This window comes from Silene latifolia, chromosome 1 (genome assembly GCF_048544455.1).
Source record: "Silene latifolia isolate original U9 population chromosome 1, ASM4854445v1, whole genome shotgun sequence".
NCBI classification, from domain to species: domain Eukaryota; kingdom Viridiplantae; phylum Streptophyta; class Magnoliopsida; order Caryophyllales; family Caryophyllaceae; genus Silene; species Silene latifolia.
In genome coordinates this window covers 75,692,540-75,717,078 of record NC_133526.1, presented here as the reverse complement: position 1 = coordinate 75,717,078, position 24,539 = coordinate 75,692,540, and the positions used below count along the sequence as shown (strand labels likewise).

General features: G+C 38.6%; 1 protein-coding gene across 12 annotated transcripts; it reads left to right on the top strand.

The window, feature by feature from the left end:
- The first annotated feature begins 8,833 nt into the window (after positions 1-8,833).
- LOC141606565 (putative beta-1,3-galactosyltransferase 3) lies at positions 8,834-13,436 on the top strand. 12 transcript variants are annotated; one of them, XR_012526769.1, is made up of 7 exons: positions 8,851-9,360; positions 10,735-10,807; positions 10,934-11,071; positions 11,524-11,613; positions 11,704-11,811; positions 11,899-12,185; positions 12,399-13,436. XR_012526769.1 is itself a non-coding variant. In XM_074425746.1 (6 exons), the coding sequence occupies exons 1-3, from the start codon at positions 9,059-9,061 to the stop codon at positions 10,959-10,961; spliced, it is 282 nt and encodes a 93-aa protein (XP_074281847.1). In that variant the 5' UTR covers positions 8,837-9,058; the 3' UTR covers positions 10,962-11,071; positions 11,524-11,613; positions 11,704-11,811; positions 11,899-12,292. The 12 variants fall into 12 exon arrangements, 7 of the variants coding, with proteins under 7 accessions (XP_074281879.1, XP_074281847.1, XP_074281854.1 ...); XM_074425746.1 differs by lacking the exon at positions 12,399-13,436 and having other exon boundaries at positions 8,837-9,239; positions 11,899-12,292; XM_074425753.1 differs by lacking the exon at positions 12,399-13,436 and having other exon boundaries at positions 8,837-9,239; positions 11,497-11,613; positions 11,899-12,292.
- Positions 13,437-24,539: the final 11,103 nt, after the last annotated feature.

Genomic DNA, 24,539 nt, shown 5'->3' with positions numbered 1-24,539 from the left:
CTCTCAAAAACCTCTCCTCTCTAAAAAACCAAACAAATTCAAAAACAAAAAAATCAAAAATTCCCCCCCCCCCCCTTTTCTCTCCAACCCAACCCACCGGCTTCCACCACCTCCCCACCCCGCTGCCACCACCGCCTCACTCACGCCATACCACCACCTCCCTCCATATTACTCTCCCACCCACCTCCACCACCCCACATCGCCGCACACCCTACCCACCACACCCGACAGCCACCACCGCCTCACGCCATACCACCACAGTCCGCACACCCTACCCACCACACCCCGACAACCCAGCCTCTCCTCTCCACCTCAACCACCACCAGATTTACTCTCCTCTCCGTCTCACACACCACCACCCGCATCACCACCAACATAAACCCACCCGGACACCGCCGACCACCCAACTACCACCACCACTGTCGTTGTCACCACCACCCAACCACCACTGTCCTGCCTCACTCCTCCATCCCTCACGCCCTACTCTCCACTGTATTTTTTTTCTTCTTTTTTCTTCTTTTTTTTCCTCCCTCCCTCACGTGAATGTGGGTTGTTTTGTTGTTTTTTTTTCTTTTTTTTTTCTTCTTTCTTCAATCTCACGCCCCATTTTTTTTTTTCTTGTGACTTTTTCTTTGCTTTTTTCTTTTTCAGATCTACTTTTTAGAGGTGGGCTTTTGTGTTTGTTTATGGGTGTGGACGTGGGGTTCTTTTTTTTCTTCTTTTTCCTTCTTTCTTCAATCTACTTTCTTCTCTGTTTTTTTTTTTTTAAAATTTCTTATCTATATTTGTAAAATAGGATGGTGGTGGTTATTGTTGTAAAATATGATCCTACTATCATTTTTTTAAAAACGAGATGAGGGAGGAGGAATTATATCATTTCTTTGGTATATCTTCAACAAATGAAGATAAATACTAAAATCTGAGTATATTGGTGTTAAAATTACAATTTTCTGTTAAAACTACAATTTTCTTCATTAAAATTACACTTCTTGTTGTTAGAATTACACTTTTTTCTGTTAGAATAACACTTTTTTAGGCTAAAATTACACTTTTTGTTGTTAGAATTACACTTTTTTCTGTTAAAATTATACTTTTTTCTGCTAGAATAACACTTTTTTCGGCTAAAATTACACTTTTTTGTTGTTAGAATTACACTTTTTTCTGTTAGGATTACACTTTTTTCTGTTATAATTACACTTTCCTTCATTAAAATTACACTTTTTTCTATTAAAATTATACTTTTTTTTTGCTAGAATAACACTTTTTTCGGCTAAAATTACACTTTTTGTTGTTAGAATTACACTTTTTTCTGTTAAAATTACACTTTTCTCCATTAAAATTACACTTTTTGTTTTTGTTAAAATTATACTTTTTTCTGATAGAATAACAATTTTTTCGGCTAAAATTACACTTTTTCTGCTAGAATTACACTTACTACTATTGGACTAATGTTACATTCTCCATGGACTTGGTCATATTCTCATATTCTCATTGGACTAATGTTACTCTCAATGGACTAAAATTACATTCTCAAATTGGTGAAATTATACTTTTCTCGGACTAAAATTACACTTTTCTGGACTAAAATTACATTCTCCTTGACTAAAAATAACAATCTCATTGGACTGAAATTACACTTACCTGGACTAAAATAACACTTTTTGTCATTAAAATAACACTTGTAAAATGCTAAATTACAATAACTTGTGATAAAATGACAAAAATTCAAAATATTATTCGTTAAAATCACTCGGAAAAGATTGAAGTTAAACTTATAAATCACTAAATTCTCGTAAATATTCCTTAAAATTACACTTTTTGCTGTTAGAATTACACTCGTAAAATCCTAAAATGTCGAAAACTTGTCTCGAAAAAAAAAACGAAAAAAATCGAAACAGGAAAAATGTTAACAAAATTTTCATAAACTTTGAAGTATAAGACAAAATATGGTGTTAATTGTGTATGATAATGAATTAGTGAATGTATTATTAAAACTAGAGAGAGAAGTGAATTAATTAGTGTTAAGTGTGTTTTTTGGTTTCAATCTCAACCTTCCACCATGCATGATCCAAGGGTTGTGGGAGGGACTTATGGACTCAAAAAAAAAAAGGGACTTAGAAGAACTTGACACTATATATATATATATATATATATATATATATATATATATATATATATATATATATATATATATATATATAGTGTTGAGATCATATAAGTCCCCCTCCTAAGTGTGAGTCCATAAGTCCTCTTGAGGACCATTAGATAAGGGAGATGGAAGGTTGAGATTGAAGCAAAAAAAAGAGGGGATTATAGGGTAATTAAGCACTCTCTCTCACTACCCTTACTAATCCATATTAACTAAATACTAATCCACTATATATAAATTATTCCCCCACCTAATTATCTCTCATCTCACACAATTCACACATTTCTCTCATCCCTCTCTAAAAAAAAAACTCAATAAATCAAAAATAAAACCCAAAAAAATCAAAATTCAAAAATCCCTTCCTCACCCCCTACAACCACCATCCCACCGACTCTCACCCCGACGAACGCCACCACTGCCACCGTCACCCTCTCCTTCCTTGCCGCCTGTCCTCCTACCATCCCCGACAACAACTCACCACCGAGCACTCCTTCCTCCCACAACCACCCGATCCCACGCCGCCACCAATCACTCTCCCGTCCACCAACACGCCCAGATCTGGTCTCCTCTTCAACCCCACCCTTCCACCACCATCGACCTCCAACCACCACATGACGACAGCCTCTCCCCTCTTCTCCAACCCCCAAAACTTGCCACCACCACTAAAACCACCCTCAACTCACCCACGCCTACCTCCTCCTCGCCATTTACGATCTCCCTCCTCCTCTCCTCCACCAACACAGCCACCTGCCCAGCCCCACCAAACCCGACGGCCACCTCCTCCTCTCCTCCTCTGTTGCTTCTTTTCTTTTTTCTCTTTTTATTTTCAGATCTTATTTTTTTTATTTTTTTTTTCCAGATTTGAAACCATTGTTGGCGGGAAGGACGTGGTGAGGGTGCTGCGTAGGTGGTAGGTTGGTGGCAGGTTGTGGTTGGGTGGTGTTGTTGTCGTGGGGTGGGGGCTGCCATGGTGGAGGTGGTGGTAGTCGTGGGGGTGAGGGCTGCCGTGGTAGTGGTGAGTGAGGTGGTTGGTGGTGGTTTTTGATTTTTTGTTTTTTTTTTTTTTGTTTTTTTTTTTTTTTAAATTGTTGGTGTTCTTGTCACTGTGAGTGAGGTGGTTGGTGGTGGTTTTTTTTTTTTTTTTTAAATTGTTGGTGTTCTTGTGTCTAAAAAAAAAGTTTTTGTTGTTGTTATTTGTTCTTATTTGTTCTTATTTTACTCTTTTTTTTGTTCTTCTCATTTTATTGTGTTTTGTTCTTATCATTTTCACTCTTTTTTTTGTTTTTTCAAAAATTTGTTTTGCTCTTATCATTGTCTTGTTATTTTTTTAGACCTAGATCTATTAAAAGTACAATTATCTTTATTAAAGTTACATTTTTTTCTATTAAAATTACACATTTTTCGATTAAAATTACACTTATATCTATTAAAGTTAAAGTTACACTTATTTCTATTAGAATTACACTTATTTCTATTAGAATTACACATTTTTCGATCAAAATTACACTTATATCTTTTAAAGTTAAAGTTACACTTATTTCTATTAGAATTACACTTATTTCTATTAGAATTACACATTTTTCGATCAAAATTACACTTATATCTTTTAAAGTTAAAGTTACACTTATTTCTATTAGAATTACACTTATTTCTATTAGAATTACACATTTTTTGATCAAAATTACACTTATATCTATTAAAGTTAAAGTTACACTTATTTCTATTAGAATTACACATTTTTCGATTAAAATTACACTTATATCTATTAAAGTTAAAGTTACACTTATTTCTATTAGAATTACACTTATTTCTATTAGAATTACACATTTTTCGATTAAAGTTAAAGTTACACTTATTTCTATTAGAATTACACTTTTTTCTACTAAAATTACAGATTTCTCTATTAAAGTTACAGCTATCTCTATTAAACTTACATTTTTCTCTACTAAAGTTACACTTATATCTATTAAAGTTACACTCTCAAGGACTACAGTTTTACTCTCAATGGACTCATGTTACATGTTTAATATGGACAAAAGTTACAGTCTCAATGGACTAAAGTTACACTCTCAATGGACTGAAATTACACTTTAATGGACTAAAGTTATATTTTTAATATGGACTAAAGATACACTCTCAATGGACTAAAAATACACTTTAATGGACTAAAATTACACTTTAATGAATTAAAATTACACTTTAATGGACTAAAATTACACTTTTAAAAGACTAAAGTTACACTTATAAGTCACTCAATTCACAATGAGTTGTGTTAAAATTGGAAAAATTCAAAATAATATTTGTCGAAAAACTGAGTTACACTCGTAAAACGCAAAATATATTGTAAATTTGCTTCAAATTTTCAAATTTCAAAATAAAATCCGTCAAACCGCTATTTTTTCCGTTGAAATTACACTTTTTTCCGTTGAAATTACACTTTTAAAACAGTGAAAGTGTAGTAACATTTGTATAAAGTTTCAGTCCAAAAAAAAAAAAAATTATGCTCAAAAATTTTTTTTTGTGTATAATTAATCCATTAGTGAATGTATAATTAAAGCTAGAGATATAAAGTGGATTAATTAGTGTATAGGAAACTCATTAGTGTTAAGTATGCTTTTTTGCTTTCAATCTCAACCATCCTTAGTGGGATATCTAAGGGATGTAGTGAGGACTTAGGGACTCAAAATATATGGTGGACTCATTAGAACTTTACTATATATATATATATATATATATATATATATATATATATATATATATATATATATATATATATATATATATATATATATATATATATGGCGTTTCAACCTTAATTACCCTCATTAATTACAGCCGATCATTAAATACGAACGTAATAGTTTAATAAATGTTTTTATAAAATTACATCAAATAATTACGGTGGTTTGACTCTATATTTATTTAAAAAAATATTTTAAAAAAATTCTAAAATGTAATCATTGTGTTTATTGCTAAAATGATTTCAATAGAGTATAATTTTTATTATATTTATTGAAATATTTTGATATGCATAGATGATTAAAGTTAGTGTTTCACAATTCTTAACATTTACGTAAAAAAACATTTTGAAAAAATTATAAAACCTAGCATATTAAATCCATTAAGAAAAATATATTTGGAAAAGTCATTGTATTTATTACAAACAAAACTTAAAGTTAACTACTAAAAGATAAGTTTTTTGTAGTGTGGAAAAAAAAAAATATTGCGCATACACATGAGATATTGAGAAGGTTTAAATAATGTGATAACGAGTATGTATGTACACAGTGAGCATGAGTGCATTTGAATAATCAAAACAAAAGCAATGAATTAAGTACAATAATGTTATAAACGACATGAAAAAGTATAAAACATATTGCATTTTTCTTTCATAGTTTCAATTAAATATGTATACGTCAAGTAAAAAACGACATTGATTATGGCTAACTAAATATTACTTTTAGTGAAATATTTTATATGTTGCTTCGTATTATTTAAATACTTTAAAGTTAAACCTCAAAGAATAATATTTGAGAATGTTCAACCTATTTTATTTATAGGTAAAAGCTTAAAAATCATTATATATACTCTGTAGTTGTTTCAAAAAAAGTAAAAAAAAAAATTGCAAAATTCTAATAGAAATGTTTGACACATAATACATGCAAGACACAACCAAAACATTCGAATAAGTTTAGTTTGGACCTTATATGTTTGATCCATAAATATCCCACGATATACATAAAAAATTGAAAAGTCTGTAAAATTATATTCACATCATTTTGAACATATATTAACTAATTTGGAGTATAAATCTAATTTAAGAACTTATTGTTAATTGTTACATTATTCGAATACATTTTATTTTAATTAATATGATATTTGATTAGTTACAAAATTAATTATAAAACGTTGATCATGTATAATTAATTATCACTTATTAGTTACTCCGTATAATTAAAATTGTATATATTTTATTTTAATACATTGAAGTTAAACCTATAAAAATTAAGATTTGAGAAAGACTAATTTATTTTATTTATAAACAAAAATAATAAATGTCATATACTCCCTCATATTCACTCATTTCCTCCCTCATTCCTTTTTGGGTAAGTCGGGTTTTCTTCCCTCTTTCCTTTTTTGGTAACTTTTGTGTGGTCCAAATTTAATTACATGTGGGGTAGAGTGGAATAGAGTATTTTGTGTGGTCCAAAAATATTTTCTTAATTCTTGTGCAAAATAGAAGGGGAAGAAATGAGTGAATAAGAGGGAGTATTAATTATATTATTTTTCTTTAGTTATCCTCCCCTTATCCTTCCCTTATATATAAAAGTGAGTAAGCCTTAGAACTATTCCTAATGAATAGTAAAATGAATAGTTGAGATTTATTCGTTGTTTATTCACTGCCGGGCGGGTTGAGCTGGGTTCTTGCATGCGGGTTGGTCGATTTCATCGGTTTGGGCTGGCCTGTTTTGCATTCTTGCGGTTGGCCTGTTATATACTCTTCAGCTTTCTTGTTTTGATGGGCCACACTCTTATATTCTCTGAGCCTGATTCTTTTGCTATTATTCTCAGCCACACAATTTCCCTCTTTCCCTCTCCTCCACTCCATTTCCTCTTTACCTTTTCTCAATTATCTTAAATCTTAGAAATCGAAAAGAAAGAGATCATTAAGTAACAGAAGAGTTGAAGAAAACACCATGGTGATGCTTGAATCTTTTCTCAAATTCATGATGATCGTATGTTTTACTGATTTACTTACTTGTAATTATTGTTTTGAATTGATATGTTTATTGTTGGAGCAATTAGTTTATGAATTTGATGTGAATTTTATGAATTTGATGTGAATTTTGGGGGAAATGTATTTAATTTTTATTTTTGGAGTTGTTATCCTAATGATTTTCTGTTTGATTGGTTCATTTTGTGTTCTAATTGACGATATCTGCAGGAATGATCCCATCATAATCGGGTAGAAAAGGAACAACAACAACAACAACAACAACAACAACAACAACAACAACAACAACAACAACAACAACAATAGTGAACAAGATCTAGAGTTGAAAAGGTTACAATTTTTTCTGTGTATTGTTGATACGAATTAGAGCTTTACTTCGTTGCTATTTTATTATTCACACCTCATTTTCCTCATACCAGTCTCTCCTTCCTTTTTCACTTTGTTCCTCCTATGTATTTGTTAGCATTGGAACAATTCATTAATTAATTAATCGAGAAAGGCAGTGCTAAGGTGTTGTACTGGTGTTGATGGCAGATTCATCAAGGATCTTCGACATTGGTTACGGTATACTTGTAATACTCCGTATTTATGAGTCTTGGGGTACTCTATCGAGTAGGCCTTACTCTGTCGAGTAAGGGAGTTTTGTGAAATAAAATAGTTTCTGACCTGTTGGGTACTCGATCGAGTAACTAGGGTACTCGATCGAGTAAGGGGGCACTCGATCGAGTACCTTAGCTACTCGATCGAGTAGCCGGTTTACGGGGGTTGTTTTGTCGGGTTTTGTTAATAATGCGATTAAAGTATAAAACACTTCCGTCATTGTTTCTAAATCACTTTTCAAAACCTAATCACTGTGAGAAGAGAAAGCAAACTACGTTCATCACCTTAATCGCATTGTTAGCAAATCCCGGAGCTTGGAAGGTCGGATTTCACCTTTCTTTACATCGTTGTGATCTTTGCGTCGAGGGTAAGACCTTTATACCATTTTTATTATATTTCTCCAAAGTTAGTTAAACCCTAATATTGGGAATTGGGGATTTTGTTATGTCATGTGCATAGTAGTGATTATGTGTTTGTATAATTAGGAGGAGGATTCGTAGAGGAAGCTTTTTGATATCAGCTGTGAGATCGTCTGATTATTGTGCTTTCCAGGTAGGGTTTCCCTACTCAGTATTACTTACATAATGTGTGGTGATTGTCTTTGTAATTAGTGTAATTGGTTGATTAGACGGTTGTTGATATTGTGATTGTGATTGTTTGTCTGTGGTTCTCGAGATACGTTCTCTACCGAGTGGAGTCACTTAGGGAGTGGCTTCACGCCTAGTTTCGCCCTTCGTGGAACCCGCCACGGAAGGGGATGTGCACATTAATGGGACGGGGTTATCGCTCGGTATGATGAGCGGGGCTTAGGTGGGAACGGCAGTGCGGTCCCCCTGGTAGGGTCGGGTCCAGTGGACGATCGGTGACGGAGATGGAGTGGAGTGCCCGATTGTGTATGATTGCTCGAATTTGTGTTTATTCTGATCTTGTTGATTATATCACTTGTGTAAATAGATCGACCGGTTTAATGATTTTTAAAACTGCGGTGATCCATTCGGGGATGGTGAGCGAGATATTGAGCGAGTATGAGATGAGAGAGGGATAGTTTGGGGTGGCCACGATATGATGATAGAAGTCTTCCATTGTAGCTTAGTACTTCCATAACATTTGATTAGATCGAGAAATGATCGGTTTGAGAACATGTATTTGTACTTTTGGTTTTGGTTTGAGTTTGTAACCTTTCACTAAGTAATTCTATTTAAATGTTGTTTCTTCATTGTTTATTTGATTATCATTCCTCGGGTAGAATCGAGATGGTAACGTCCTTATCGCAGGTGGTCGCGGTAAAGCGACTTGGAGTATGGGGGTGTTACAATACTATCACTTCATGGTGGCGAAATTAACATAAATTTGTTATCGATGACAAGGTGTCTTCCAAAGGAGGCAGGAGGGTTACGCTCGTGGCGACGCAAGTAATGATGACGATCTTCAAAACCCATGTCCCATTTCAATTAATCCCCAAATCTACAAAACCCATGTTTTAATTTCCCTAATTTCACCTTTTATTACTGTAATTTAATCAATCTCTCTTCTTTGTTTTTGTGTATTTTAATTAGATTAATAAGAACATAATTATGGCAGCAGCAACTATAAGATCGAAATCAACAAAAGAGGTAGCAATATTAACAGGATATCAATTTAGATACTTTATTAAAAATCATATGCATATAGCTGCTAAGGTTATGATTGGTGTCCCAATTATTGCGCTCGTGATAACACACATCTTCTATCTGAAATTCTACTACCTCGACCATGGTAAGTCTCTATTCTATATCTCTGACTTTTCTTCTATTTACAAGATTTTTCCCGCAGGCAGATAAAAAGTTGCTAATTCTGAAGAAAAGGGCATAGTAATGAAATTTGTCATTGGCCACAGGTTGGTTATGTAGTATTTTGTACTTTTTGCCATTTTACTTAAGACTCAGCTGCAAAAGGCAGATGCGGATGCTTGTCGAAAGTCAGCACAGCTATTTTCTAAAAACATTTCATGTTTATTTTGGCCAAAAATGAAGTGTCTATTTGTCATGACAGGGGTGTAGATTATGTTAACAGACAACACATAGCTAAAGTGAAATCTCAAAGTAACTTTGTCCGTTTCTTTTGTGTCAAAATTGTATGGTCATATTTGATTAGCATGCGTTCTTTACAAATCACGAAGGTCTGACTGATCAAATTGTCAATGTTTATCAATTATCATCATTCTCCCCTATATTAAGCGTGGCAACTCTCAATACAGGATCATAAAAAATTCTCTTTTGCAACACAAGATAGAATATGCTCATATGACATTTTATTTAAATCTTGGAATGTTATGTGCTTTTTTCGATTTACAGGCATTGCTTGGATAGGACATAAGGAGGGAAAGGGAGAAAGGAGAGATGAAGGGTACTCAGGGTAGGAAAGGGAGAATGGAGCAAGGGTCTTCCTGTCCAAATCTTTATTACCTTAAGAGTGTGTTTGGATAGCAAAAGTGGAGGGAAAGAAAGGGGAGGGGGAAAAAGGGAAAGGAAAAGGAGGGAAGGTAAGAGGAGGGGGAATGGGGTGTGGGTGTTTGGATACATTTCCTTCCAAATATTTCTTATTATGGAGAGATTTTGATTTGCCTTGGAGGAAGGAAAATGGATCCCTCCAAATCCCTCCACCTTCATTTCCCTCCACCCTTATTTTTTTATCCAAACAAGTAATTTTAAATCCCCTACTCTCCTTCCTTTCCTTTCCCTCCAAATCCCTTCATCCAAATACACCCTAAAAGGATTTTGATTTACCTTGATGGAAGGAAAATGGATCCCTCTATTTAGGTATTTCCATCCAACCCAATCCAAACTAAAGGAATTTCATCCCTCTCTCCCTTCCCCCTAAACCCATAATCCAAATTCCAAACAATGTCCCCAATTTCACATTCTGGTTTTGCTCCTTGCCTGGGTTATGAATAGGGATGTGTAAGGAGCGCTCTCACCTTGCATGACAACTACTGAAACCACCTCATCACATGATACATCGTTAAAATTGCATCTTTAGTACCCTTGTTACACTCGGTAGCTTGGAACAACCGTTTTCTTAAGCATAAGACCATAATGTTAACTTGTATATACGATTAAATTAGTGCATATACATTGATGTCATATGCTTGGTTCAATGAATTGCTCTTGTTCGTAGTTCTTTATTTTGTTAGTTGAAGCTCAAAAAACCAAGAGAGAAGATCATCAATTTATTGCGTAGCTTATGTGCTTTTTGCTATTGTTATGATCAGTGCTACTGCTGGTGGTATCTTGGATAGAGCCATTGAGGCTGAAGATCAAAAGCATGGAGACTTTTTACGGCTGGTGAGTTGATCAGTTAAAGTTGGACCGTCGTTCATGTAAAATGTCAATGCCAGAAAGAAGGCAGATGTTTAATATTAAATTTGTTGATCTTTTAAATATCCCATTTTAACCTGGTTCTTATTTCAGGTCTGATATGAGGATAGCCACATGTTAAGGGATATCTTGAACTTTCAGCAAAGACGAAAATATATTTCGCAACTGCTGTCGCTATGTGGGATGTTGAGTTCTATGTCAAAATTGATGATGATGTACATGTAAATATAGGTAAAGGGTTTTTTTGTTATATTAAATTCAATTGTTTCAAATCCTACCCCCTGACGTATATTGCTACAATGAAGATAAGTTTTTCTGTTATTTCTTTTAAAAAGCAATAAAAAGTATTGTGCACTTGAAAGGCTACACTGTCCATTCATACGAGTCAGCCACCATTATTCCCTTTTTCTCTCGATTTTAAATTGGGTTTTTCCAGCGCTAATGAAAAAACTGGAATCATCAATTTATCTTTGCCACTCAGGGTGATTATCTTGACCGTATTCTGTCGAATCAGTTCACATCACCGTGTTTGTGGCAAGTAATTAACCCGTACTATTTTCTGCGTTCATTAATTATCAAAATGAACTCAACAAAAATGACTCCCATTCTTCAAATGATGAAATGCCTCTTCTCAACAAAATCTGACAACTATGTAGATAAATCGTGATCCTGTTGTTGCTCAGTTGCAAGGAATGCGCGGCGAGATAGAGCAACTTCAGGCAGAGCTTCTATATTAACGTGGTGACTCAAGTGTATCGTTTGATGAACTTCAGGTATCTTGCTTAGTTGCTTCAAAGGAAAGAATTAATTTGCCACATTTTAGAATCTGAGCTAATGGCTTCAAGTAATCTGGTCTACAACAGATTCTCAAGCACAAGATATCTTTGCTCGAGGCCAATAATGCAGCACAGGAACTCCAAGAACGTAACATTAATTGTGAACTTTTATCCTGTCGTGCTCGGGAGGCGCGGGTAAGTGATTTCTATAAACCTGGGTATCCACATCAACTTCCCATTCTCAATGTTTTCGGTATTAATGTTTTGTAACTCCACTTTCAGGTTGAAAAGGACAAACTAATAATGAAAATTGAAGCTGCTAAAAAGGGCAATTCCTGGGATGAGATTGAATCTGACGGGGATCAGGCATGGCAACTTGGTTTTAACTTATCTGATTCACAAGGTTATTATTGTCAAAATATGGAATCTCTAAAGGAAATATACGTTATGTGTCAAAAATTCAACAATTAGAGGGAGAGTTGGTATGGCTACAAAATGTAAATGCCATGAAGCACAATGTGACAATGGTTCCCTTGAACTCAAATGATGAAGTTCTGCCATAAAAAAAAGTAGTTACTTTTCCGAGCTTTCTTCAGTTGCTGACAATTGGTTGATTTATGTATTGGACCAGAAAAAAAAAACACTTTTACAATAAAATTAGTTCATTTGTGTTTTATACTTGATAGAGTAATTATTATGTGAGACGGATTTATTTTGTAATTTGTTTATTTGGTAAAGTTGAGATTTTTAGCTTCCTGACATTGTTTGTTGATTTCTGTAAGAAATTATTGTAAAAGATTAAACAATGGAGTCAAGTGCGACAGCCTTAAACCGTAGTGCTTGTATAAGAGAAGCATGAAAGAAGAGCTTTTTATGGGAGAAAAGTAGCCAAAGTTTGATCAAAAGCAAATCTACGAGCTTTTATTCCAAGAATTTGGGGTTTCTGATAATAATAATGGAAGAAAGATCAATAAATCCGAACTTGCTTTCTCTGTTCTCACTTTAAAATTTAATCAAAATGTTAAAGATTCTATGGTAAGTTCTAATACATGTGTGCATAGTATTAAATCTCTGTTTCTGTCGCGGTATCGGTTATCACGGCCGAATATATTCTTTTAAGGCGTAAAAGGCGGGATCATAGCTGTTGATATTTAAAACTATGCATGTGTGTTACTTTTGGTTTCTTCAAAGGAAACTTAGGATGTAAAGGTACATGTGTTTTTGATGGTTTATTGAATTGCAGAAGCTTGAGCCTACATTATTTGAATCTGCTAAGGCAGACTCCAAAATGTTACTTCAATTATATTGCGGGGTTTCCGATCTATGATTTATATTAGTGATGAGCAAACGACTAACTAAACTGACTGTTTTTTAAGTTGGGAATTGAGGTGTATTTTAATCAAATATAAACAAATGATTGAGACAGAGTTAGAATATATAATACAATATGTTCAATTGTTATCTTGTAGCTTTGTTATATGTTTGTGGGACGTCAGTATGTCATTGTGAGTTTTAAGGGGGATAAAGTTGATGAACAAATTAGCTCAAATGATGCTTAATTCGGTTCCATTTGATTGTATACGTTTTTCAAAAATATGTGAGGAGAATTTGGATATACGATTAATTCGAATGGAACGTTGGGAAATGGGGTATGTTATTTTGCTTGTTGGTTGAAGATACTGGAGAATTAGAGATGAATTTCTCTATGCATGGTGTTTGTGATGCAGTATGTGGATAGAGAAGGAAAAACTCCATTAATGGCAGCGTGACTGAATCCAGCACTACATCATGTAGTTAAATTACTTAGAGTTGGGTGCCAATGTCAATGCTTATCGTACATGCTACTGTAAACTGATTGTCTGTCGCGAAAACTGCAGCTTTTTCTCCCAAATTTTGTCGAATATTGACGTAAATTGTTCAACTGTTGTCCACTTCATTTTCCTCCTTCACTTCTATATTTAATGATCCTATTAAAACTCATCTACAAGTGCAGAGCATAGTGATGACAGCTATGAGCTACATGCGAAGCATGAGGATTGGGATAGGGGATGGACTCGACTTCATCGACTCTATTAAGTTCAGTTCAGGCAGTGAGAAAGCTTTTCAAGTGATTTATGATGCAGTCATGTCCAGTACCTTATGAACTACCAAATAACTATACAAGTTTTGTTCAAGGGTCGATATTCCCGCAGGAATGAATCCGCCTGACTTAATTATTCATTTCATAGCAAAGTCTGTTCAAGAAAAAAATACTAGAGTTGTGTACTTCAGTAAACATGGACATAAATGTCATGCTGCAAATTATTCCGTGAATAAAAATGTCGTTTTAAAAAAAACTTTTCACAAGTTGTTAGAAAATGTTAAATTAGTTCCAATGTGTAGGAATGGCAGGGAGGACGATTTACTAAGTACAGAGAAGTACAGAATCTCTAACTGTAGTTTTTTCCAACTTCACAAATATGAGAGAGTGAAGGAGATAGAGGGCGGGCGGGGGGGGGGGAGTAGGAGCTGGTTGAGGTCGCGAGGACGTAGGAGAGAAAATGGAGAGAAAAAGAACACAAGAGAGAGGGAAAGGTTGGGGAAATAGGAAGAGGAGTAGAATGGGGTAAGAGGGAAAGGACAAGTAGTATGAGGAGAAAAGGGATGAGGAGGAGGAGTAGTACTAGGAAGAGAAGTGATTATTGTGGACAGCGGGCCGCCCACGGGGGCGCTTGGTGAGAAACGAAACAAGCGTTTGCATTTTGTATGGAGTCGCCACCAATTTTTATGGGAAATTGGAACCGTTCGAATACCTCGTGTCATGTCAAGACACAAAGTAGTGACATGAACACTAAGCAATCGTTACCCTTAGCATTCTATGTCTAGAATGACTCTCGTGGATGCCAATGAACACGGGTGCTCACGGAGATCTGGAGTAAGGGGTGAGGGTACGTATTAGGAAGCTCTTTTGATCGAACACCTAATCCCGCCCGCCTCGATAGCGGCCTCTACTAATGATTAGGGAAGTTTATTCGTACTTGATATATCGTCGGCTATATGCATGCAATGCAACATCCAAGTTTTAATCCTAGCATGTGAGAATTAGACTAAGTCAGTTGACACGTAATTAGCATACAATTGGGTCGAAATTGGAGTTAATATTGATTTACATGTGAAAACATACAAACAATAAAAGAAATACAATAAATTACAATAAGGGAAATTACAATAATTACATAGGAATAGGCGATTTATGTCGAAAATACCTTTTAAAACGGATATTTGAGAAAAAGAAATAAAAAGAATAAAGGAAATAAAAAGAATTAACGAACAGGAATTAGTGATATTACGGATATTAGTTAGTAAATACGTAAACTAATTAATCTATGTCAAGGCAGAAGAGGAGTTCAGGGACAGAACTCATCTCGAACAGCGCAGCAGCAGATGCGCCTGCGGAAGAGGCGCGGCGATTCTTTGCGTCTATTCCAAGGGTGAGTTGAGGCGTGAAGCGGAAGCGCAAATCGTTAATGTCGATTGGTAAATTTAAAGGATTAATTGATGATTTTTACTCGGATGGAAGTGATTAACGGAGTTAATTACATGTGAATGATGGTCATAAAAGCGATAAACATGAATGAGACGGATGCGAACGAATTAATTACATGAGATTATGATGAAAATATTAATGAGTCCTCTATTGAAATAAATCAATTAGGCTAAATACGACGGATATACAACGAATATGCGACAAACATGTGATTAAACAGATGAAAACTATATCAAAGATGAATCCCAGAAACTCAATATGAACAAATTGAATCTCTAAAATCCGGGTTTGAATTCAATGACGAAAACCCGCAAATATTGGATTACTTGGGATTTAAGTCGGATTTGTGACGAACTAAACATACTAATGAATGATGAATTATATGATACAATATACATGTGAATTATCAGTGACGATTATATCAAAGAATTAACGGACAAACAAATAACAAAATAAAAAGAGGCGAAAATACAGAGGACGAGGAAGAAGAAAAGAAGCGAGGAGCTGCGGCGGCCTCACGAAGAGGCGCAGCAGAAGGCTCGCGCTCCTTCAAGAGGCGCAAAGCAATTGCTGCGTCTTTTCTCGACGATCATCTCTTTCACCGGAAATCCGCAAAAGCAGAGTTTTAAAGCACGGTTTTGGAAATCGGTTTTAATGGTATTTTCGACATGAACCTTACAATTGCGATGATACGATAAATAAAATACAATAAACAAAAAGATTATACACCCTCAGACTTACATGTTGACGGAACGAGAAGGACTAAGATATCGACTAGTGATGCTCGGCGCGAATGCAAAGAGAGTGCCCTCGTAAGAGGAAAACGATTGATTAATTTAAGTTGATTGAGTGTAGTTGGTCAAATTGGTCGGTCATGCAACGGAGAGGCTGGTACCCGGAAAGATACGAGCTTACGTGGTCGAAAGTTCAAGCATGTAGGCGCCAATTAGTAAGAACAAAGTCTAGAATGCAAAGGGAGAAGAGAAGGGCGGACACTCGCGTGAGAAATATGAGGAACGAAGGCTCCTATTTATACTAATCACGTGAAGGAATAGGGTTTCGGAGACTCTTTGGAAGTGAATCTCGGAAAGATATGAAAAATATACGTAAAACATGCAAAGAAGGGCCTGGGAAGAGGCGCAGCAGCCACTGCGTCTCTTGGAAGAGGCGCAAAGACTGGGCGTTGCGTCTATTCCCCGGAGGTTTCCTCTCTTTGAAGAAAGATTTCCGCGTTTGAGTTATGGTAGGACGGAAATAATTCGATTATCTTATGAATATTACGGGAGATCTTTTTTGCCAAAAGATAAAATTTATGAAATATGGAATAGAAATATCCGGAACATTCCAGAATATTCTGACTCGGGATTCAACAGTTATCAGAAATGGGAGACGGTTTTTGACCCGGACTCGAATGTACTCTAATTATCGCCAAAACGACCGTATCGGGACGTAGATGACAACTAAGAGGTAGACATTTAATATTTGAGCAATCACTTGACGATAATCTTACGAACTGTCACAAAACGTTCCGCGTATCAAACATGCGGCCCAATCATCACCGGGTGGTTTGCGGGAGGTGCAGAAATGAGGTATCTCTGAGCCCCCACTTTGACTGAGGCTTGGACAAGGCGAAAGTCAAAGTATAGCCATCAGGTCAATCGAAGATTACAACCTGACGACTATGGCGACGCGAGGCGGCTCAAGGGGTCTGAACCAAGGACCTGTCGTTGGGAACATTTTAGAGTCTGTCGACTTCCGGGGAGGGTCGTTTAAAGTCCATTAGACTACGTAAGGAAGCTACTTGACCATAAGAAGAGACCATATCCGAGATACCCCTGGGTGAAACGGAACTGAAGACGCTTCAGCAAAACTCTTTGGTCTGAAGATAACTTGGTGTCTGAAGGCATTAGGGGTCACAGGATTATGAAGAAACTTCTTAATACTTTTGAAGGTTAACTCGGAAGGCTATCTCTCACTGAAGGGAAGGCTGAAGGGATAGTTCTCTCTAAAGGGAAGGCTGAAGGATAATTCTCTCTAAAGGGAAGGCTGAAAGGGGACTTAACTGAAAAGGGGTTATTTGAAGGTTACTGAAGGTTAAATATATGAAGGATTATCTTGAAGGGATAAGGTCAAGGAAGGATTATCTGAAAGGGATATCTAAGGGGTTATACGAAGGGTATCGAAGGTTATCCGAATATAGGAAGGTTATCCGAAGGGATAAGGTGAAGGAAGGATTATCTGAAAGGTTATCTAAAGGGTTGTCGAAAGATTAAGGTAAGTTTCTGAAAGATCTGAAGGGTTTATCCTGAAAAGGGTTACCTAAAGAGTTGGGTGTATGAACCTAAGGACGTTTGTGTGGGAGCCTAAAGGTTTATGAACATATGGGAAGCCATTTTGGGATCTAAGAATCTAGGGGTAAGAATCCTAACTTTGGGTTTACGAACCTAAGGAAGGAGGCTCGGTTTGGGAACTTCGGAGAACGACACCTTTGCCGAACTCCGCGTGGAAACAATAATGTTGGGGGTAGCGGGACGTCGGTGAGAAACTGGCGGGGAATCGCTTGCGTTGGTCTCAAGCGAACTCGGCAAAAACTTGAGGTTGAATCGCTTGCGTCGGTCTCAAGCAAACTCTTGTTGGGGAATATATTGACGATTAGGAACATCTTGATCGCCATGGAAGAAATCTTGAGTGAGCAATCTGCAAAATATCTTATACTGGGACAAATATTTTGACGACTAGGAACATCTTGATCGTCGGGAAGAAATCTTGAGTGAGCAATATTGCAAAATACTTGCTACTGGAGAAAATGAATAATAATATGCCATAGTCCGCTGCTGGTTGATGAAATGCGGGCCGAAACGAAAGAAAATCGTCGAATGGGCCAAAAGAGTAAAAATAGCATCGAAGAAGAGGCGCACCAAAGATGGGCCCACAAATAACGAACTTATAACGAATTTTTGAAAATCCGTATGGAGGGAACCAAAGGAAGAGGCGCAGCAAGAGCCGCGTCTCTTGGAAGAGGCGCAGCGCCTGCTGCGTCTTTTCCCCAAATTGGCTTTCCTGCGTAAAAACGCGAAATCAGAAGGGATTGTGTTCATTATTTCGAAACACAATTCTTGCAATTTCTCTCTCAAATCTTCACCATTTCTGCCAAGGTTTGATTCAAAAGCTTGCTTTAAACATGACTAATCGAGGTATGTGTCTTAATCTTGCATTAATCTTCTGCATTTGTTGAATTTTGAGCCGCGAGATTTAGGGTTTTCGACCCTTTTGATCGAAAATTTGGGGCTTTTCCCCCAAATGGATTTGCCTTGCCAAATTGATGCTAGAAATGGATAGTAGGTGATGTTAGGAACATAATCATGTGTTTGTTTCGAATTTTCATCGAGTTTTGAGCCCTTGAGTGAATTTGAGACGGTTTTACAGCTAAACCGTAAATTGCTTCGAAAATAGCCTTAGGATTGCCCATTTGCGATGAAATTTGATATTTGGGATCCTTGGATGATGAGTAAACTTCCTACCATCTCGGAATTTTGGTTTGTGACAACTTTTTCAGAACACCTTTTTAGGGCATAATCGTCGTTATAGCGAAATGCTGCCGAATTTCCGACTCGAACCCAGGACTAGGCTTTGAATTGGACTTGACTTGACCCAATTTATCACATGAGTGATTGGGTTGGCGGGAACGTGGCCAAGGATGGCACGAGAGGAGCAGTTTTAGAGCTTTGAAGGCTCGAAAATCCCTTAACAAAGGCTTGTCGTCATGTGACGCGGCCTGAATTTACTTTAATGTTGCAGGTGATGAGGCTTCTACTTCTGGGAGAGCTCCCATGGAGATAGACGTTGTTTCTTGTTGAGGATGCTTTAGAGCGAGGCCTTCACCGCCGCGGTGATGGGCGGAGACGAGACTCACGAGGAGGAGGGCCGCGAGGAGGAGGAGGCCCGAGACGGGCTAACATCGGGCGAGGAGGTCGTCGGTGAGAGGAGCTCTGCGTGGCCGAGACACGGGAGAGTAGGCACCTTGTGTGGGCTGCAGAGGGTCACCTGTCCTACAGGACGGTGAAGAGCTTGGTAAATAGGAATTCACTACTCATTACCTATACTCTTTCATTCTTTTTGTCCAAACTTCTTTCAAATTTCATTCAAAACTAAAGATAGCTTTGTTTCAAATCATAATAGGAGGCCGGGAACATCAGGTCGTTCTCGGGTTACACGACAGCGATGGAGCACTACGAGCAGCTGTCGACGGAGGAGAGGGCCATGATCGAGCGTGGGGCGTTCGGTCCTCTGGTTCAGGTCTGGAGGGATATCGTGAAGAGGAAGTTGCGGGCTAACCTTAGCCTGGTCCGCGCTTTCTTGGATCGATTCTGGGATACGACTTCCACGTTTCACCTACCTTTTGGTGAGGTGGGAGTCACTCTGGAGGATTACGGCATGATTTCGGTCAGTGCGTGCGGGACCGAGGAGATGGTGTGGCGAGAGGCGCTATGAGGGCGGACTCGGCCGAGGCGAGGAGATTGATCGACTGGAACTTGTCGCCGAAGGCTGTTGCAGTGCCGGGTTTGGTACCCAGTACCTACGTCCGAGACTACTTTGCGGGGAAGATCCCGGCATTGGTGACGATTGATGGGAGGGAGACAGCTCCTCCTCCTTGTACCGCTGAGCAGAGGGCTCGTCTGTGGCTTTGGTGGTTTCTGTCTTCGATTTACCTCGGAGACAAGGGCGAGAGGCTATCGACGAAGCTTCTTCCCTTCCTTTCTTACCTGAGTTCCCTAGGGCGTTGGGACTGGGTCACTGCTGGTTTTGCGGTCCTCATCCGCTTTATGAGGGCCATGGTTCGTCCGGAGTTGATGGAGAAGGGGACTTCTCCTGGCGCTGTTGGACCTGGGCTACTGTTGGAGGTATGAACCTTCCTTTAGACCAAAGTAAATTCCTTTCTTTATCAAATCACGAAAGATCGTTATTGATTATTACATTTTACGAGGCGTGGGTGTACTCCTACTTTCCGGGTCTTGCGCCCAAGAGGACGGAGCCGTTGGAGAGGGCCTACCCCGTGGTGAGGGATTGGGTCATGTGCCGGACGAAGAGCAAGCGTTCTTCTCACAATGTCTACCGGCGGGACGTGAACGCTCTTCAGCTGAGCAGTGTGAGTGTCCCATTTGTATTCATTTATGTTTGTCCTTTGCTTTTACTTGATCATAGGAATGATGTTTGCCTTATCTTGTCGCAGTGGGTGCCCAGACCTTGGGCGGAGTACGCTGGAGCGCCTCCTTTTGTCGCTGAGGTCCTTCGACCTAGGAGCCCGAGTAGGCTGCTGTTGAGGACGTCGATGGGTCATGTGTGGTACCTGGGTGAGCGTTTGGCTCGTCAGTGCTCTCGGGATGCGTTGACGGTTCCCGTCGATCCTCCCAGGATGATGTTTAGGGAGCCTTCTGAGGCTGAGAGGGAGGCGGACATGGCTGGTGCCAGTGGCGACGACCTTCTTCTTCTTGGTGAGGACTACTCGGCGTTCCTTTACGGGAGGTTGGCGTACTGGCCGGTAGTGGTGAGTATCTTTTTACTTTCATTTGATTTGATTTAGCGAATTGCGACGAAAGATCGTCGGTTAACGAGAGCTATTTGTCTTTGCAGGAGGTTGAGGTGGCGGGCATCGAGCCCCCAGAGTACCCCGAGACCCTTGAGTACACCGACGCGACCGGGAGGACGACGATCTCCGAGTTGCGTGACTTCGACGTAGCTGTGACGGATGCTGGCCTAGATGACTGGCAGCATTTGATTCGGAGGGTGAGCCTCCAGGTTATATACCTTTCGTGTAAGAACACATTTGGTTGAATTTGCTCGATTTGCTGATAATTTCTTTTTGAAATGCAGGTCGCGCCGTCTCGGTTCGTGGCACTATGGAGGGTAGCCAACCGGCTGCGAGCTACTGCCATTGAGGCACTCGTCGGTGGTCGAGGTCGCCAGGTATGAACCTTATTTGACTGATTTTTCTTTTGATTTTGATTTTTGTTTGTTTTTTGATTTTCGATCTTGTTTGGATTGATTGACATGAGCCAATTTGTTGCTATTTATAGGGTGACCGCGAGCCGGAGCGAGAGCTGACCCAGTCTCGGGAGGAGACGGCTCGCTTGTTGAGGGAGCTCGAGGTTCGGGACGCCGAGATCGCCGTTCTGGTGGCGAGAGTTGCTGAGTTGGAGGGCGCCCAGCAGTAGTTTTGTAGACTTGTACATTTGAACATTTGACTTTGAACATTTTTGGACTTTGTTTGGGGCGCAAGCCCCCAGTTTGCTTGGACTTTTAGACTTTGTTCGGGGTGCAAGCCCCCAGTTTGCTTGTACATTTGCTCTGTTTGGTGTATATATGGTGGCCCGAGTGCCTTTCTTTTGCCGGGTTGTGTTGCTTGTACCGCAGGTTAGTTCTTGAACAGTTTGGTAGACAACGGTTTATTAGTCATCGCCGAAATTTACATGGAAATTACGCAAAACATACATTTTATATACATATGGCCTTAAATCAGCGCAAAATGAGACTCAAAAGAGCACAAAAATGCAAAAATGCAAAAATTTTGTCAGAAATGACCGGACGGTAGGGAGGGTTACCCCCTAAAAAAAGAAAAAAGAGAAATATATAAGTGTAGAAATGAAAACAAAAGAAAATTATTTCCCAAAAAGAAAATGAAATTTACTTCCTAAAAATGAAAAAAAATGAAATTTATTTCCTAAGAAAATGAAATTTATTTCCTAATAAAATGAAGATGAATTAAGTGTGATAGAAATGGCGAAGGTGTCGATGTCGCCTCGAAATGCGCGCCCGCGAAAATAGGAAACTTAAACATGGTAAACTGCTCGTATTTACCAAAATAAAGTTCCGTAGGAATAGGAAATTATTCGTTGTAGAATTAGGAAAGATCCAAACGCGGAAATCACAGAAAGTGAGCTTGGGGAAGAGGCGCAGCATGAGCTGCGTCCCTTTGAAGAGGCGCAGCGAGCGCCGCGCGCTGTTCAAGCCGGTCCGTTCGGCGGATTTTTGGAAACAGCAATTAGTATAAATAGAAGCGTCGATGGAGCTTTAATTCATATAAATCTTCCGTCTTTTCTTCGTCTATTCACATAAAACTCTCAAAATAAATCTTCAAGAGAAATTTGTCATCATGAATACTTTGGAGATCCGTTTGAAGGAATGGACCAACGAGTTTTCAAATATGGAGAAACACGATATGGGTGCTTATAACCTTGGGTCTTTATTGAGTTTGAAACTCATTAAGTTAGTAAAACCGTTCTTGGATGCTTGCCTTGACTATTGGGACCCGAATTATCATGTTTTCGCGTTCCCGGGGGGTGATATTTGCCCGTTTCCGAAGAAATTCTTGCTATTGGTGGGTGGGACCCGAACATTTACCTGCCATTCCTTCCACTTCACAAGGGTATAAGAGCAAATTCAGAGACTTGCTTGGACTGACCAGACTTGAGGTGGATCGCTTAGTTACCCCGAAAGGCGTGAGAATGTTGGACTTTGTAGACCGATTCATTAACAGGGCCGACCCTACTGTTTCCCATGTTGCCCGGAGGAGAGCATTTGGCTTTTGTTTGCTGCACGTGTACGTCTTCCAAGGACACGTTGATGAAGACTTGTGAGGTGATCCCCGTCTTTTGGGTCTCATCGAGCAAATGGAGCTGCGCAGGAGCCCAGCTTGCTTATGCTTAGGGGAGATTATCTTGGGTTTTGATAATAGGAAATCCAACCGCGATCTGCCGTTTTTGGGAAGCCCCGTCATTTTGCAGGTAAAAGACATCTTTTTTTTTTTTTTTTTTTTTTTTTTTTTTTTTTTTTTTTTCGTTTTTTTTTCGTTTTTTTTTTTTTTTTTTTTTTTTTTTTTTTTTTTTTTTTTCGATGTCTAATACCTGCTTTTGGTAGGTTTGGCTTATGGAACGGCTCCGATTGATCGAGCCCCCAGTTCATGCACTTTCCTATCATTCCCGTATGATTGCGATGAGGACGCGGTTGTACATGGTGGACTTCACCCGGGTCTGTGACTATTGGAAGAACAAGCTGAAGAATGATGATGGTCCGTTGATTAGGTGGGTCGTACCGTGGTGGCACCTCAAGTCCATCCTTTGGAGTGTCTTCTTTGGATCCCACTAGGTCCGTGCGCATTCCGGGATTGGAGTTCATGGTATGCATCTTTCCGGAAAGATTGATGAGGCAAGTTGGGTTGAAACAGACGATCCCTAGGCTTGATACCGTTCCGCAGACTGCTATGGCGCTTACTACAGAGAGCCGAGGAGAGTGGGCTATCAAATGGGCCCAAAGAAACATGTGGTTCTTGAGCTTCTCCGCCAATGCTTTGTGGGTGTCGGATTCCTATCTGAGGTGGAGAAAGGCTGCAACTCCGGAAGAACGCGAAAGACTGAGGAAACGCGAGCCTGTTGACTACAAGGTGCGCGAGGGAGAGAAAGAGAAGGAGAAGCATCTGACAGAGGGAGAAGAAGAGGCCGGATTTCAGGTCATTCATCCTTCAAAGAAATCAAAGACTACTCATGTCGCAGAGATAGTGGTTGGCAAGAATGGAAGAGTCAGGCCTCGAGAAAGACCGTTGGTGATTAGGTCTGAAGTGGTGCAAGAGCGCCCGGCTCGAGGTCGTGACGGGAAATATGACAAGAATGACAAGGGTAAGGGGAAGATGGAGGAATAGCCCGAGTCTTTATTTATTATTTGATTATTATTATTATTTATTGTTGTAATAAAAAGGAGGGATTTTTAGAATCCTAGCCTATTCTATTTTTATTATGTAACGTACTATTATTAGAAAGTTAATGAAATAAAAAGGTTAAATGGTTATGAAACCGTCGAGATTTTCCACTTATTATTCTTGTCGAATTTCAAATGCAATGCAGATATCCTTCTATTTACATTTTTTTTTTATAATGGGTTGAATCCCGTGAAGGATTGCCTACGTATTCACTTAAAAAAGCGAAATCAAACCCTTGCGCGTAGTTCGAGTAAATGTAAAAGAATAATTGTTCGAAGCAAGAGCTTGTAATGAACATAGAAAATAAGCATGAGCTTTTGCTTACTCTGAAGGTGCGAATTTAGTTTATTTGATGATATGAGGATGACAAACTTGTCAAAATGCAAGAGCACAGTGACATTTAGCTTATTTCAGCTTGGCCAGGGGCCGTTTATTTAGTGCCATTGGAGCGACACATGGGTTTACGCGAGGCGCGTTTTTGTCCTATTCTAGGCATAGTACCGTTTCAATTGGTCGAGGTTTGTGGGGTTTGAAAACTCATTCCCATCTAGGTCTGTGATTCTAACCGCACCCCCTAGGAGTATGGATTTGACTAGGTATGGTCCGGCCCAATTAGGTTTGAATTTTCCCCTTGGGTCGACAGGTAAA

What these genes read in the sequence shown, in the direction of transcription:
- LOC141606565 (XM_074425746.1), top strand. Translation starts at nt 9,059, where the DNA reads ATGGCAGCAGCAACTATAAGATCGAAATCAACAAAAGAGGTAGCAATA. An exon ending in ATTCTACTACCTCGACCATG is followed by an intron (nt 9,240 to 10,734) that starts GTAAGTCTCTAT and finishes TGTTATGATCAG; the next exon opens with TGCTACTGCTGGTGGTATCT. An exon ending in ATGGAGACTTTTTACGGCTG is followed by an intron (nt 10,808 to 10,933) that starts GTGAGTTGATCA and finishes TTCTTATTTCAG; the next exon opens with GTCTGATATGAGGATAGCCA.